The sequence below is a fragment of the Pristis pectinata genome, chromosome 7, assembly GCF_009764475.1.
Source record: "Pristis pectinata isolate sPriPec2 chromosome 7, sPriPec2.1.pri, whole genome shotgun sequence".
Classification (NCBI taxonomy): Eukaryota; Metazoa; Chordata; class Chondrichthyes; order Rhinopristiformes; family Pristidae; genus Pristis; species Pristis pectinata.
In genome coordinates this window covers 78030639-78046356 of record NC_067411.1, presented here as the reverse complement: position 1 = coordinate 78046356, position 15718 = coordinate 78030639, and the positions used below count along the sequence as shown (strand labels likewise).

The 15718-nt window shown below is 36.6% G+C and overlaps 1 protein-coding gene across 1 annotated transcript in view; it reads left to right on the top strand.

Moving 5' to 3' along the window:
• The window catches only part of pcsk5b (proprotein convertase subtilisin/kexin type 5b), a 293223-nt gene that overhangs the window by 274322 nt on the left and 3183 nt on the right, over positions 1 to 15718 (top strand). The window contains exons 34-36 of the mRNA XM_052019395.1: positions 2191 to 2408; positions 4618 to 4718; positions 7701 to 7884. Coding sequence (XP_051875355.1) covers positions 2191 to 2408; positions 4618 to 4718; positions 7701 to 7884 — 503 coding nt within the window. The remainder of the gene's footprint in view (positions 1 to 2190; positions 2409 to 4617; positions 4719 to 7700; positions 7885 to 15718) is intronic.

Genomic DNA, 15718 nt, shown 5'->3' with positions numbered 1-15718 from the left:
GATCTTTTGTGTAGGTTACACTGGTTCCAGCCAAGTCACCAAAGCAAAACAGCAACTGAGCAGAAATTGACTAATTTTCAGATCTGTATTCACAGCTATACTGATGAACGAAATTCCAAACTGTTTGGCACAGTTTTATGTTTGTTTGCATTAAATTTCTTCTATAATTTTTTCGGAACATTTAGGAATTTCAGTTCTATTGATTCTGAAAAAATCTGGATGTTCCAATTTCTTCCAATTTTTAATTAGACAAAGTCAATTTAAAATGTGTTTAGTTTCCCCATTTTACATGCATAATTTGATGTAGTTTGGCCAAGTCACATATATTGAAGAGTCTTGTCTTTAGTTCATGCAGCTTTTGTAGTTTTGTCAGTTTGTTTCATTGATTGAATATCATATCCATATTTAGCATAATGGTGCCACTCTGACTCTGAAAACATTGAGGAAAAACAGTATCTACTGTCCAGCAGCTTCAGTTAGGAAAACCATTTTTTGTGCCATCATGAGATCATCAGAGAGGGCGTGTGATCACATTACGTTTAATGGTTCTCCATATTTCCTCTCCCAAGTGCAGATGAAACCATATACACATTAACAGACACAAAAGTGCAATAGTATGAAGATATATAACCAACATTTCATATTTACAAATTCATTGTATTGTGTGGTTTCTTCACTAATTGTGAATATATATTGGAACATTGCTAGTATGTGCTAACACTTCTTTTCCACGTATGCCCTCTTTCACTGCAAGGTTTCAGTAGCAGTTGAGGAAAATTCTGGTTTGGGTAAATTCTCATCCACTTTAATGTTGATAATGAGCTCTAGCATTATATGATTGCTTCCACTTTGTTTGCAACAAACAGTGGCTTTAAGAGCTTCAATGGCTTCAGCTGACTGCTGGTTTCAGTTGCTAAACTTGTACCATTACATTGTGGGTCTCGGGCTGGCACACTCATGCTGCTCAACTAATTCAACCAACTTTTAAAATGTCTTGTCTCCTGATTTCTCTGGAACCAACAAACTTTTTATCTATTCATGTTTTAACACACAGAGACATGAGAAAAAATTGATGGAATCTTTGCTTTTGCAATATCATTTGTACCAAAATGGAAAATGCTGGAAACACTCAGCAGGTTGGGCAGCATCTGTTGAGTGAACATTTCAAGTCTGTGACCCTTTGTCAGGACTTGGGTCAGACAGAGAAATTTGCAGCATCTGGAATCTTTTTGATTTTCATTTTCTGCAGCAAAAGCTTGTTCTCTCCTTTCCACATATTCAATCCATAATTCAATTGAACTATTGAAAGAATCCAAAGTACCAATTTTGTTCATCATGACACAATAACTGTGTTAGTGAAATCCAACTCAATGGCGGTAAAACATACTCTATAGTTGAGGAATAAAAAACATAATATTTCACAAAAGGCCAAGAACACTCAGTCCACTCATCATCCTGCATCTCCCTTCTTCCTGTCACCAATTATCATTTCATGTCCAATCTTTCTACACAAACATCAAGTAAAAACAACTACAGTCCAACAATTTAACACATGATTCTGTGCACCAAGCCATTTTATCTTTTGTGCATTAGTTGACCACGAGGAGAAGCTGATAACAATCACAATGTCATACAAAGAAACTTGTCTCTGAAGTGATTACCACATTTTATGTAAACGCTGCAATTTGTTCTGATCCTTAAATTTGAGATATAGACATTTAAAAATCTATATATACTTATGCTTTGATGTCACAAACTCTTTTCCAATTAAAAAATTCAATTCAGATTTATCTATTAGAATGAACATACGTCATAGACTGTGACTTGTTATGTTATGGTCTTCATTTTACAAGAATCAAACAGGTCCACTTGCCTAAAAAAGATGACTATTAAGCATCAAAAAATAGCCCCTTCTGCATCTCCCATGGACCATCTTTAAAGTGCATATTTAAAATTATCAGCATGAAAATAGTGACATGCAACTTGTACAAATGTGTTAAGTGTTCTTATGGTAATGTATGGTTGAAAGCAAATTCAAAATATCTTAAGAATAAAGTGAATGGTTTTATTCAGTTATTTTTTGTTACTCACTCTTTATCTTCATGCCAAGTAATGCAATATCATGAAAGGAATAAAATTGTTTTATGTGTTATAAGTAAGAGATTTATTTTCACACACCATTTATATTAGGCGTTTTGGAGATCCATTGGATAGAATTTGTAAAAACTGTCACACAAGCTGTAAAGAATGTTGGGGTCCAAATGAACACGAATGCCAGACCTGTCAGAATGATCACTTCCTGCTGAAATCTCACAGCAAATGCTATCAAAAATGTCCTGAACAATACTATGAAGATAAGTTGGAGCAGACCTGTGAAAGGTGCCACCCTAGTTGTAAAACATGTGATGGTAAGTTCAAGATTTTCAATGAAAATGTTATCTTTGGGGATTTTGTAATTGGAGTTGTCCTTTTCATTCTGTAAAGGAAAATCAAATGAACAGCAGATATTAGAGTCTAAAATAAAAACAGAAAATGCTGAAACAGTTTGCATGTCGGGCAGCATCTGTAGAAAGAGAAACAAAGTGAATGTTTCAGGTTGAAGATCCTTCATCAAAACCAGGAAAGAGAAAAGGATAATTTTAAATTGCAGAGAGGATTGGGAAAAGGAAATAATTCCGATAGAGTGAGGTTACAATTGGGAATAAGCTGTTAGTGAAGAATTAATGAGAACAGTTAGAGAGAGAGAGTGAAAAGGAATGTAAGAGCTGTGAAATGCAAAACTGTTAAGGACTGCTAAGCAAGTCAGGCCATGGAGAAAAGCTGAGTCAGTATTGCAGGTGGATCCCCTATAGGCAGAATTGGCCACTTGTTATACAAATGATGAGTGCAAGTTACTTGAAGCTGTTGAATTCAACACTGAGTCTCAAAGGCTGCAGCATGATTCAGATTCAAATTCAGATTAGTTTATTGTCATGTCAACCAGGGTGCAATGAAATATCTTGCTCACATGAAGCTCCCAGAGTAAACAGTACACAGGGTAATAATAAACACAACAATAAATACAGTGATGAGCACAAACAACAAAATGGTGCAATGACAGTTGTGCAATCTGAAGTAGTGAGAAAAGAAATGCTACAGTGACAAAAAGGGAATAACTGAGATTCTGAGAATGTGGCACCAGGAAGGGGGTGTGAAAGAGGTGATTGGTTCAGAAGCCTGATAGCAGTGGGGAAGAAGCTGTTCTTCATTCTGGTCGTCTGAACTTCCAAGCTCCTGTATATTCTCCCAGAAGGTTGAAGAGAAAGAAGGGAATAGGCAGTGTTGCAGGCAATTTTTGATAATACGATTAAGCCTTCCTGAAGCAATGCACGTGAAGATGGACCAGGTGGAAAGAAATGACAAGCCTATGATAGACTGGGCAGTGTTTAAGAAAATGAATGTGCTGGTGCACTTTTTTGATCACTGCATCAGCGTGGAGGGAGCAGGAGAGGTTGCTGGTGATATGGATGCCTAGGAACTTGAAGCTATTGACCATGTCTGCAGCAGTTCCATGGATGAGGACAGGGATCCCCCCCAACGCACCCCCGCCCCAATCCCTCAACTGCTTCTTTAGGCTAACAACCAGCTCTTTGGTCTTGCTGACGTTAAGGGCTAGTTTGTTGTTTGGACACCATGACATGAGATTCACAATCTTTGCTTTACTCCATCTGTTTGGCTGGCCTATAACACTGGTGTCATTGCTGAACTTAAAAACCAAGTTATGCTGGCCACTGGGTATACAGGGAGTAGAACAGGGGGCTGAGCACACAACCCTGGGCAGCACCAGCATTCAGTTCAATAAATTACTACTTCATCCAATGTATCAATAATGTTTGAAATTGATAACCAGAAAACATGAATACAACCATTCAAGTCCCAATGGGCTAGATTTTGCTTAAACTGGTAAACACATCCAAGTTTAAATTAACAAAGATTTATGATTTCTTGCAATCTTACATTCCTGCTGGCAAACAAATGAGTTATTACAAATTATTTAATTATGCAAATGAATATTATATTGGAGAAAGAAAATCATCTGGTCACTAATGGTCTTCAGTGAGGGGAATCTACCATCCCTACTGGCTCTGGCCTATCTGGAATTCTTTACGGCCTTCTGATATGATACAAGCCATTCAGTTCAGGAGCCAGTTAGGAACAGACAATGAATCCCAGGTTCATATATTGTGTATTAATAATATGCATCTCACAAATTCAAAACCAGGAACCAATTGGATAAGACATGCTCTGACATATGTCTTCTTAAACCTATTAGGAGAAGCAATACCAAAGTTTCCAAGCTGACTGTCTAAGATGATAGAAACAAACTTGAACATCAAGCAAAACAATAGAAAATAATGGAAAAAAAGCATAAGCATTTACCTGAAGCTATTTCGAAGAATGTACAAGTATATTCAAACCCACTAACATTTAAATTTAGATAATCCCCATTATATTCACAAAGGCATAATTCAAGTCTAACTCTGACTTTTCAATTTGCTTCTGAGCCTTTTCCTGTTATAGGCTATAGGTTCATCTATCTCATTGAAAATGCTAATTCAATGTTTTTTCTTTTACTAGGTAAAGGACCTATTCGATGTACTTCCTGCTTTTGGGGCTTCACGATGGTTGGAAGCATTTGCAGTTCTCAGTGTTTTGCTGGGGAATACTTGGTCTCAGAGGTACTTACTATTGGCTGCCTTACATTGTACCTTTTCTGAAATTGTAGCTGTAAAATCTTTGCTTAGAATTGGTTTTACTGTGAAGTTCCAAGTACTTATTCAAATATTCATGGTATTCAAACTGATAGAATCAGTAGAATCTATTTCTGAACTTCCACCCCTACATAGAGATTGTATCAAATATAAGCACATGAGATGATACACTCACATTCAAGAAATGGTAAAAGGGTATGCTGAAAAGTTAGAGAAACAAAGGACTGCAGATGCTGGAATCTAGATGAAATACACACTGATGCTGGAGGAACTCAGCAGGTCAGGCAGCATCGGTGGAGAAAAGCAGTCGGTCAATGTTTCGGGTCAGGTCCCTTCTTCAGGACTGAAGATAGGAAAAGGGGAAGCCCAATTATATAAGAGGGAAAAGCAGAGCAGGGATAGGGGGACAAAAGAGGGGAGGCGGGGTGGGCACAGGGTGGTGATAGGTAGATGCAGGTAAGGGACAGTGATAGGCAGGTGCGGGGGAGGAGGGGAGAGCAGATCCACTGGGGGATGGGTAAAAGGTAAGAAGAGAGAGGAAGAAAGGGCTAGGAAAGGGAAGAAGAGAAGAAGCATGGTGGGGGGGGGGGGGCTGTTGTGGGGAAGGAGGTTGGGGATTACCTAAAGTGGGAGAATTCAATATTCATGCCAAATTATTGTTTTAGTGTTGCAGAACATTTTAGCCATCAACTTCCCCAGTTTTCACGAGCAGCAAACAATCTTCTGGAGGAGCTCGGTGGGTCAGGCAGAATCTATGAGGGGAAAAGAATTGTCAATGTTTCGGCTTGAAACCCTGCACCAGGACTGAGGGTGGAGAGGGAAGACAGCCAGTATAAAGAGGATAGGGGGAGTGGCGAGTTAGCGGTCAGTAGGGGATTGGTAGACTGAGGAGATGTGAAGGGTGACGGGCAGATGGAGCCAGATAGGGAAGGGGTAGAGATGGTGTTGGGAGGCAGAGGCAAGTGAATGATAGGTGGAGGCAGACAAAAAAAGGGAGATGGAGCCAGGTGGGGGAGGGGAGGATGATAAACAGGAACACAAAGGCTACCAGTGCTGGAATCTGATAAGTAAGGAAGGTGATAATGGAAACCATTAGGGGAGAGATGAAGGGCACATGGAACAAGAACCAGGCAGCAGAGAGGATACATGTGTGGATGGTAAATGGATGGAAGAGGAGGGGTATAGGGACAAAAATGGGTGATGAGTGGCTGGAACTTAATACTTAACTATCCTAACGTTCTTTACTCTGTTTTTATTATTCAGATATTTTACTTCCTTATTAATGTCCAACCCCTGATAGTTGTCATGTGCCTCCTATTTTAAAACATCCAGTTTTACGTTAATGCCGTGTTTTTATCCTTGAAACCTTTGCTTTAAACATAAGTTAATTAGTCCTAATTGAAATGTATTTAATTGGAATAGTTGTCATCTCATTGTTAAATATCTTTCACTGTTAATCCATGGTAATCTACCATTTTCTTTCCAATCGATCTGATTTCATACAGCAGAAAGAGACTTATTTCCCCTTCAAAATAAAGACTCCCTTTATCCATCATTTTGCATGTCATAACTTTCCAAGTGTTCCTTCTGGTCACTGTGGTACTTATTGTGTCACAACTGCATCCAATGCTGCTCTTATGGTTGTTGCTAAAGAACTTTCCTCCCAGTTTTGACCACCAAAATACATTTATTATTTACTATGCCATGCAAAGATTGATGAAGCAACTTCAGTGCAGAGCTTCTTTTGAATTTGGACATTAGATGATGAAGTTTATTGCTTAACCAAGGACACTGGTGCTAATTATTGAACTTTCATTGCTGTCCTAGAAAAAATCAGTTTACTCAGTACTGGACTTTTGAACCTCCTCTCTTTTGGTCCCAGTTGACATACATTTCACAACCTGTATGCTGTCAGATTCTTTATCTCTATAGATAATCTGTCTCTGAATTAAACTAAAAGAGACAAAAAGCAAATCTGCTGGTGAACAGCAGATGTGACTTTCATATTGCTCTTGAACAGTATAATGGCAACCACTCATAGGTACCAAAGTAGAACAAGGATTCTTGTGCTACTACTTTATTCAGTTGCTATTGGAACAATAATAATACTTTAAAGTGTAAATTAACATTATTTTCTCAAGTTGTCTGAAGGGTTTCGGATGTGGATGGTGTTTGTGATGCTTTCCAGAACATTACAGTATTATATCATAATTAAGTTAACGAAAGTAAATTGGTACTGACATAAATTTTTCTTATTATGGTGCAGTTTCTTAATTTTTAATTTTAATCATCCAGAATATGCAAAAATATGTTTTTTACTTCTAATGTAATGGTACACTATTCTTTAGTCTGTGACAACTGAGTTTCATTTGTAATTTTGCTAATTTTCCCACACATTTTGAGTTTATACAGCACAAGATAAAATTCACTGAAATATTAATCAAGCTGTAAATATGTTTTAATTGCTTATCACTTTACCACAAATTTAACCTTTTACAGTAAGTATATGTTAGTACAATGTGCAGGTAGTACATACCTCAGGATCACATAGGTGGGCAGGGATCACTGCTGCCTGTAAACTATAAGCTTTGTGCCGGGTTTGTGATATTGATGTATGAAGATATGAAAAATAAAACTTCACAGATAGCCCTAAGGTATAAAAAATGGTTCACGTTTTCCATGGTTTGGTCATGGACTTCTGCTGTGCCGTGGTTGGAGGGGGTGGGGGGAGAGGGAGCCTCAGGGGTTTTTACAGCAGGTGAAGAGCTGAGAGAGGACCTTCATTTTGTAGAGGTTTAGTGCAAGATCTGCTCTTTCTTTCTTTCATCCAAAGTCTATATTTACCAAAAGGTGAATGCACTTAATAGACTAAAGATTTGTCAGAGCTTGTTTATATGGTAACTAATTTAAATGTATGATCTTTACGCCTTTTTCTGTGCTTATTATTAGGATCCAGAAATATTGTGTGCTAAATGCAATAATACTTGTCTGGAATGTAAAGGGCCAGGACCTTTCAACTGCACAGATTGTAGTCCAAAACTCTTGATTAATCTCGAGGATGGCAACTGTTTAAAATGTTGCACAGATGCTTTGCCAGAAGTTGAAGACTGCTGTGATTGTGAAATGAGATTTGGTAAGACTGGTAGTGTGAAAACATTTAATTTAAAAATTTAATTTGAAATTTCTTATCAGGTAAAGTAAAAAGATCTTATTTCTGATTCCATTAAAAATTAAGTAATTTTTCACATTTTTATTGTAAATTTCGTGTGTGTTTTTTTTAAACAAACTTAGTGCAATACATCCTATTGCAAGTTTCTTACCAGTTTTCTATTGGCTTAGATTGTAAAACTAATGCAGGAAGTAAGTACATGGTTTTAACCCACATTCATAATAGGTTCAGGTTTTGAAGGCAGAGGGTTTGGGGTTTAATAAGGTAATTGTAAGATATACTGGGTTTACGTGCAGGTTCTTAATTATTAATTTTTAGGGATATGAGAAGTGCTAGCATATATTGCCTATTTCTAATTGCCCTGGATAAGATGAATTGCTGCAGTTTTGACTCGATAACATAATATCACATCAATAGCTCCCCCTCTTGAGTCAGCATAATATTTTTCCCTTGGATGCCACTCATAATTCAGGTAGACAGCCTGCAACTATAGCTAGAGCCTTTATGCTCTAGCTTTAACCAGGAAGAGTGGGTTGGGAATGGGCTTTAATTTGATATTTTTAACCATAGAACCATGGAACAATACAGCACAATATAGGCCCTTTGGCCCACCATGTTGTGTCGACCTTTAAACCACACCTAAGACTATCCAACCCCTTCCTCCCACATATCCCCCTATTTTAAATTCCTCCATATGCTTATATAACAATCTCTTGAACCTGACCAACATATCTGCCTCCACCACTACCTCAGGCAGCGCATTCCATGCACCAACCACTCTCTGGGTGAAAAATCCCCCTCTGATATCTCCCTTGAACTTCCCACCCATTACTTTAAAGCCATGCCCTCTTGTATTGAGCATTGGTGCCCTGGGAAAGAGGCACTGGCTGTCTACTCTATCTCTTCCTCTTAATATTTTGTATACCTCTATCATGTGTCCCCTCATCCTCCTCCTCTCCAAGGAGTAAAGCCCTAGCTCCCTTAGTCTCTCCTCATAATCCATACTCTCCAATCCAGGCAGCATCCTGGTAAATCTCCTCTGCACCCTTTCCAACGCTTCCACATCCTTCCTATAATGAGGTGACCAGAACTGGACACAGTACTCCAAGTGTGGTCTAACCAGAGTTTTGTAGAGCTGCATCATTACCTCATGGTTCTTAAATCCGATCCCACGACTTATGAAAGCTAACATCCCATAAGCTTTCTTAACTACCCTATCCACCTGTGAGGCAACTTTCAGTGATCTATGGATATGAACCCCCAGATCCCTCTCCTCCTCTACACCACCCAGAATCCTGCCATTAACCTTGTATTCTGCCTTGGAGTTTGTCCTTCCAAAGTGTACCACTTCATACTTCTCTGGATTGAACTCCATCTGCCACTTCTCAGCCCAGCTCTGCATCCTATCAATATTCCTCTGTAAGCTTCGACAGTCCTCCACACTATCCACAACACCACTGACCTTTGTGTCGTCTGCAAACTTGCTGACCCACCCTTCTACCCCCTCATCCAAGTCATTAATAAATATCACAAAAAGTAGAGGTCCCAGAACCGATCCTTGTGGGACATCACTAGTCACAACCCTCCAATCCGAATGCACTCCCTCCACCACAACGCTCTGCTTTCTACAGGCAAGCCAATTCTGATTCCACACGGCCAAGCCTCCCTGGATCCTATGCCCTCTGACCTTCTGAAGAAGGCTACCATGTGGAACCTTGTCAAACACCTTACTAAAATCCATGTAGACCACATCTACTGCACTACCCTCATCAATCTTCCTGGTCACCACCTCAAAAACCCTATCAGGCTTGTAAGACATGATCTTCCTTCTTTTCTTTTTCAATCTTTTTATTAGTTTTCAAATTAATACAGATTAATATATCAATGTTTATACATGTAATACAAAGAGATCAAGAGAACAATCATGACATGGATAATCATAAAGAAAAATAGAGTACAAAAAAAAGCTAGATCCAATGATCTGTTAGTGAATGAATATAATATAAAAGAAAAAGATCTATTATAAAATATAAAAAAAGAAAAAAAACCCAAAACATTAAGAAAAATTATAAACAATATATCAAACCAAACTAAGCTAAAGGGAAAAAAAATTCAAAAAAAAGCAGAAAAAAAAACTGGACTAAAATTTCTCAATAGAAACAGAGCAATATTATGTCATCAACACCGTTCCTCTAAATTGAAAGGTTATTATAAGGGGATCTATATCATGTGAAAATATTGAATAAATGGACTCCAAACTTCCTCAAATTTAAGCGAAGGATCAACAGTACCACTCCTAATTTTTTCCAAGTTTAAACATGATATAGTTTGAGAGAACCATTGAAAAGTAGTAGGGGGTATTGGATCCTTCCATTTAAGCAAAATGGATCATTTGGCCATTAATGTAACAAAGGCAATCATACGGTTAGTGGAGGCAGATAAATGGCCAGATTCTATCCTTGGTAAACCAAAAATTGCAGTGATAGGATGAGGTTGTAAATCAATCTTCAATACATTTGAAATAATGTTTAAAAATATCTTTCCAATATTTTTCCAAAAGAGGACAGAACCAAAACATATGTGTCAGAGAAGCCACATTCGATTTACATCTGTCACATATAGGATTTATATGCTGATAGAAATGAGCTAGCTTATCTTTTGACATACGGGTCCTGTGAACTACCTTAAACTGTATCAAAGAATGTCTGGCACACATTGAAGATGTATTAACTAAATGAAGAATTTTCTTCCAAGTCTCTGTAGGTATAGATGTCTGGAGTTCACTTTCCCATTCATTATTAATTTTGTCCAGTGGTTCTGAATGAATTTTCATAATTAAATCATAAATTATTGCTATCAAGCCCTTCTGACAAGGATTAAAACCAAAAATTTTTTCCGTAATTTCAGTTTTGGTGTGGGAAAAGAGGGTTTTGTAGCTTTTAAAAAATTTCTAATTTGCAAATATTGAAAAAAGTGTGACCTAGGCAAATTGTATTTGTTAGACAATTGTTCAAAAGATGAAAAACAGTTATCAATGAATAAATCACGAAAGTATACTATTCCCTTCCTTTTCCATATGGAAAAAGCTGAGTCAACTCTGGATAGATGAAAAAAAAATTAGATTGAATGGGACTTGATAGATTAAATTTATTCAATCCAAAAAATTTATGAAATTGAAACCATATTTGTATTGTATGTTTAACAATTGGGTTAATCATATGTTTACTTAATTTGGTAAGTGCAAAAGGGAGTGGAGCTCCTAAAATAGAAACTAATGAAAATTCAAGTACTGATTGGGACTCAAGGTGTACCCATTTGGGGCGTTGAATTACATCTGAATCTTGTATCCAAAAAGTTAAATATCTAATATTGATTGCCCAATAATATAATCTAAAGTTAGGCAAGGCCATACCACCATCCTTTTTTAGTTTTTTTAAATATTTCTTACTTAGCCTTGGGTTTTTATTCTGCCAAATATATGAAAGAATTTTAGAATCAATAGTATCAAAAAAAGATTTCGGAACAAAAGTTGGAATCGCTTGAAATAAATATAAAAATTTTGGTAAAATATTCATCTTAACTGCATTAATTCGGCCTACCAATGATGGAGACAGTGGGGACCATTTAGTAAATAATTGTTTAACATGGTCAATTAAAGGCAGTAGATTAGCTTTATATAAGTCCTTATGTCTCTTAGTAATTTTAACACCTAAATACATAAAATAGTCAGTTACCAATCTAAAAGGTAATTGGCTATAAATTGGGATTTGCATATTTAATGGAAAAAGTTCACTCTTATTAAAGTTTAATCTATAGCCGGAAAAAACACTAAACTGATCTAATAGTGATAGTACTGCGGGGATAGATTTCTCCGGATTAGAAATATAAAGTAACAGGTTATCTGCATAAAGAGATATGAATCTTCTGTCCAAGAGTAATACCATATATATTTGAAGAATCCCGAAGTGCAATAGCCAAAGGTTCTAAAGCAATATCAAATAATAAAGAGCTTAACGGGCAGCCTTATCTAATACCTCGAAAAAGCCTAAACAAAGGAGATCTTTGATTATTAGTAAGTATTGAAGCCATAGGTGCATAATAAATCAATTTAATCACAGATATAAATTTAGGACTAAAATTGAATTTTTGAAGTATACTGAATACTGAATGACTCTGTCAAACGCCTTTTCAGCATCTAGTGAAACAACACATTCTGGAATTTGGGATGAAGGGGTATATTCATTTATCTCCTAATGTTAAAATGTAGATAACGATTCTGAATAAATCCTGTCTGGTCTTCAGAGATAATTTGTGGAAGAACCTTTTCCAATCTAAAGGCCAATATTTTGGAAAATGTTTTGGAATCTACATTTAATAAAGAAATAGGTCTATAAGATGCACAATCAGTGGGATCTTTATCCTTTTTAAGAATTAAAGAAATAGTTGCTTCGTAGAAAGATTGTGGTAGTTTACCCACTGATAGGGCATCTTTAAAAATTTTGGCTAACCAGGGAACAAGAATATCAGAAAAGGATTTTAAAAATTCAGCTGTGTATGCGTCAGGGCCAGGTGCTTTACCCGAATTCATTGAAAATATTACTTTCTTTATTTCTTCCTCCAAAATGGGAGCATCTAATGTAGAGCGTTCATTTAAAGATAATTGGGGAGTCTTCAAATCTCTTAAAAATTCATGTATTAAAGTAGGATCCTCAGGGGATTCTGATTGGTATAAAGAAGAATAAAATTCTTGAAAGGATTTGTTAATTTGAACTTGATCCATCGTGTAGGTACCATCTGGTTTACGAATTTTATTAATCTGACGTTTAGATAGTTAGCTTTCAATTGGTGGCCAATAATTTACCAGATTTGTCACCATGTATATAAAATTGACTTTTGTTTTTAAGTAGTAGATTTTCAACTGAAGATGTTAATAATAAACTATGTTGTAGTTGGAGTTCTGTTCTCTTTTTAAAAAGCTCCAGATTAGGAGTAACAGAATATATTTTATCGATTTCTCTAATCTTGTCAGCTAATGTACGTATTTCATTATTAGTTCGTTTTTTCAATCCAGTGGAATATGAAATAATTTGACCATGGATGTATGCTTTAAATGTATCCCATATTATCCCACTGGAGATTTCTTCAGTAAAATTAGTTAAAAAGAAAAATGAAATCTGTTCTTTAATAAATTAGACGAAATCTAAGTCTTGTAACAGCGAAGGGTTACATCGCCATTATCTGACATCAAAGGATGCATCTGGTAATTTAATTGATAATCTCAATGGTGCATGATCAGAAATGGCAATTGCATCGTATTTGCAGTCCGTAGTAAGTGGAGCTAATCTAGCATCAATAAAAAAATAATCAATCCTCGAGTAATTATGGTAGACATGAGAAAAGAATGAAAATTCTTTATCAAATGGGTGTAGAAATCTCCAAATATCTAAGATTCCGGATTCAACTAAAAAGGAATTAATAAAGGCAGCGGATTTGTTTGGAAGTGTAGGATTTGACACAGATCTATCCATCGAAGGGTTTAAACAGCAGTTAAAATCTCCACCCATAATCACAGTGTATTCATTTAAATTAGGAAATAATGCAAACAAATGTTTAAAAAATTCAGGGTTATCTGCATTGGGTGCATAAACGTTAACCATAACGACTTTTTTATTATGAAGTAGACCAGTAATTAATAAAAATCTACCATTTGGGTCTGATATTGTCTCATGATGAACAAGTAAAATTGAGGAGTCTATAAAAATAGAAACTCCTTTCACCTTTGCTTGTGAATTTGAATGAAACTGTTGACCCCTCCAAAATCTAAAAAAAACGTTGATTATCTATCTTCCTGGCATGAGTCTCCTGAACAAAAATGATCTGAGCTTTTAATCTATGAAAAACTTTAAAGATCTTCTTGCGCTTAAGCAAATTGTTTAAGCCGTTAACATTCCATGAAATAAAGTTAATAGTCTTATCCATTTTAACAGATTAAAAACATATGGTATGTAAAGGGTTAATCTTGGTATTATACAGAATTTACCTACAGGAAGAAGTAAAAAAGTTCAAAGAGGAAACGGATAGGATGACATTTTAGGAAAATTTGTAGTTTAGCCAAAAAAAACTAGAAACAACCCAAAAACTGGCCAATAGACAGCCAGAAAGTGACCCTCTAATTGAATTAACCCTAAATCTATTGGTGGCAGTAGTCCAAATCAACAAATATGTAAACCACTCATGTTCAGACTAAGAATGAAAAAGATAACCCAAACAGAGATATTGAAATAACAAAGTTATGGAATTAAAACAGAGCCAAAGGGCATTAACAGTCAACATTTAAAGAATACAGTTTAATAATTATTTCAGAAAGAAAGCAATCAGTCATTGGTTAAATTCTTAATTATAATAGAAACAAAACATTAAAAATATTAAAAGAAGAAAAAAGAGAGGTTTAAATCTAAAAAATTAATTAGATAATAAAGCGAGTAAGTAGTAAATCAAAGGAAAAACACTGTATCTCTTCTGCATTTCCTAGCTTTTAAAATTAAAAGCTAGTTCAAAAGAAACTGCTCGGCCTCTTGAACAGATTTAAACCATTTACGAGATTTATCAGGTAGTGTAATTCTGAGCCTTGCTGGGAATAATAATGCAGGATGATAATTGCTTTGATAGAGATGAGCCATAATTGGTTTGTAGGTCAGCCTTTCTTTTATAACTTCCGGGGCGTGATCTTCAACTATTCGAAACTTCCATTGTTTAAATTGAATCATTCCACGATGATGAGCAGTACGAATCAAAAGTTCCTTGACGCTGACAAAATGAAATCTCAAAATTACTGGCCGAGGTTGTTGATCCAGAGCAGGTTTGAATCTTAATGCTCTATGAGCTCTGTCCAGAATGGGGTCAGCAGGAAACATATCGGAGGACATGATATTCCCTTCACAAAGCCATGCTGGCTGTCCCTAATTAGTCCATGATTCTCTAAATGCTCATAGATCCTATCTCTTAGAATCCTTTCCAAAAGCTTGCCCACCACAGATTTAAGGCTCACTGGTCTGTAATTCCCTGGACTATCCCTGCTACCTTTTTTGAATAAGGGGGACAACATTTGCCACCCTCCAATCCTCCAGTACTATTCCCGTGAACGACGAGGACTCAAAGATCCTAGCCAACGGTTCAGCAATCTCCTCCCTCGCTGCGCGGAGCAGCCTGGGGAATATACCGTCAGACCCTGGGGACTTATTTGTCTTAATATTTTCTAACAGGTCCAACACATCCTCTCTCTCGATATCTACATGCTCTAGAACATTAACCTTACAAACACTGTCCTCAGCGTCATCAAGGCCCCTCTCTTTGGTGAATACTGAAGAGAAGTACTCATTGAGATCCTCACTCACTTCCATAGCTTCCAGGCACATCTTCCCACCTTTGTCTCTAATCGGTCCTACCTTTTCTCTCGTCATCCTCCTGCTCTTCATGTACATGAAAAAAGCCTTGGGATTCTCCTTAACCCTACTCGCCAAAGCCTTTTCATGTCCCCTTCTTGCTCTCCTCAGCCCCTTCTTAAGTTCCTTCCTTGCTTCTCTATATTCCTCATGAGCCTTATCTGATCCTATCTGATTAAGATCAGAATATGGCACTTGATTACAACCCTCGTGATTTTGATAATTAGGTTCGATGCCTTAGTTGATGTAACATCAATCTTGTTGAGGACAGATCCTCATTCTCTGTTTTTATGTGCATGACTGAAACTTTTGTTATTAAGGATTGTTCCAGTGAACTGAAGAACAAAAAGTACCGG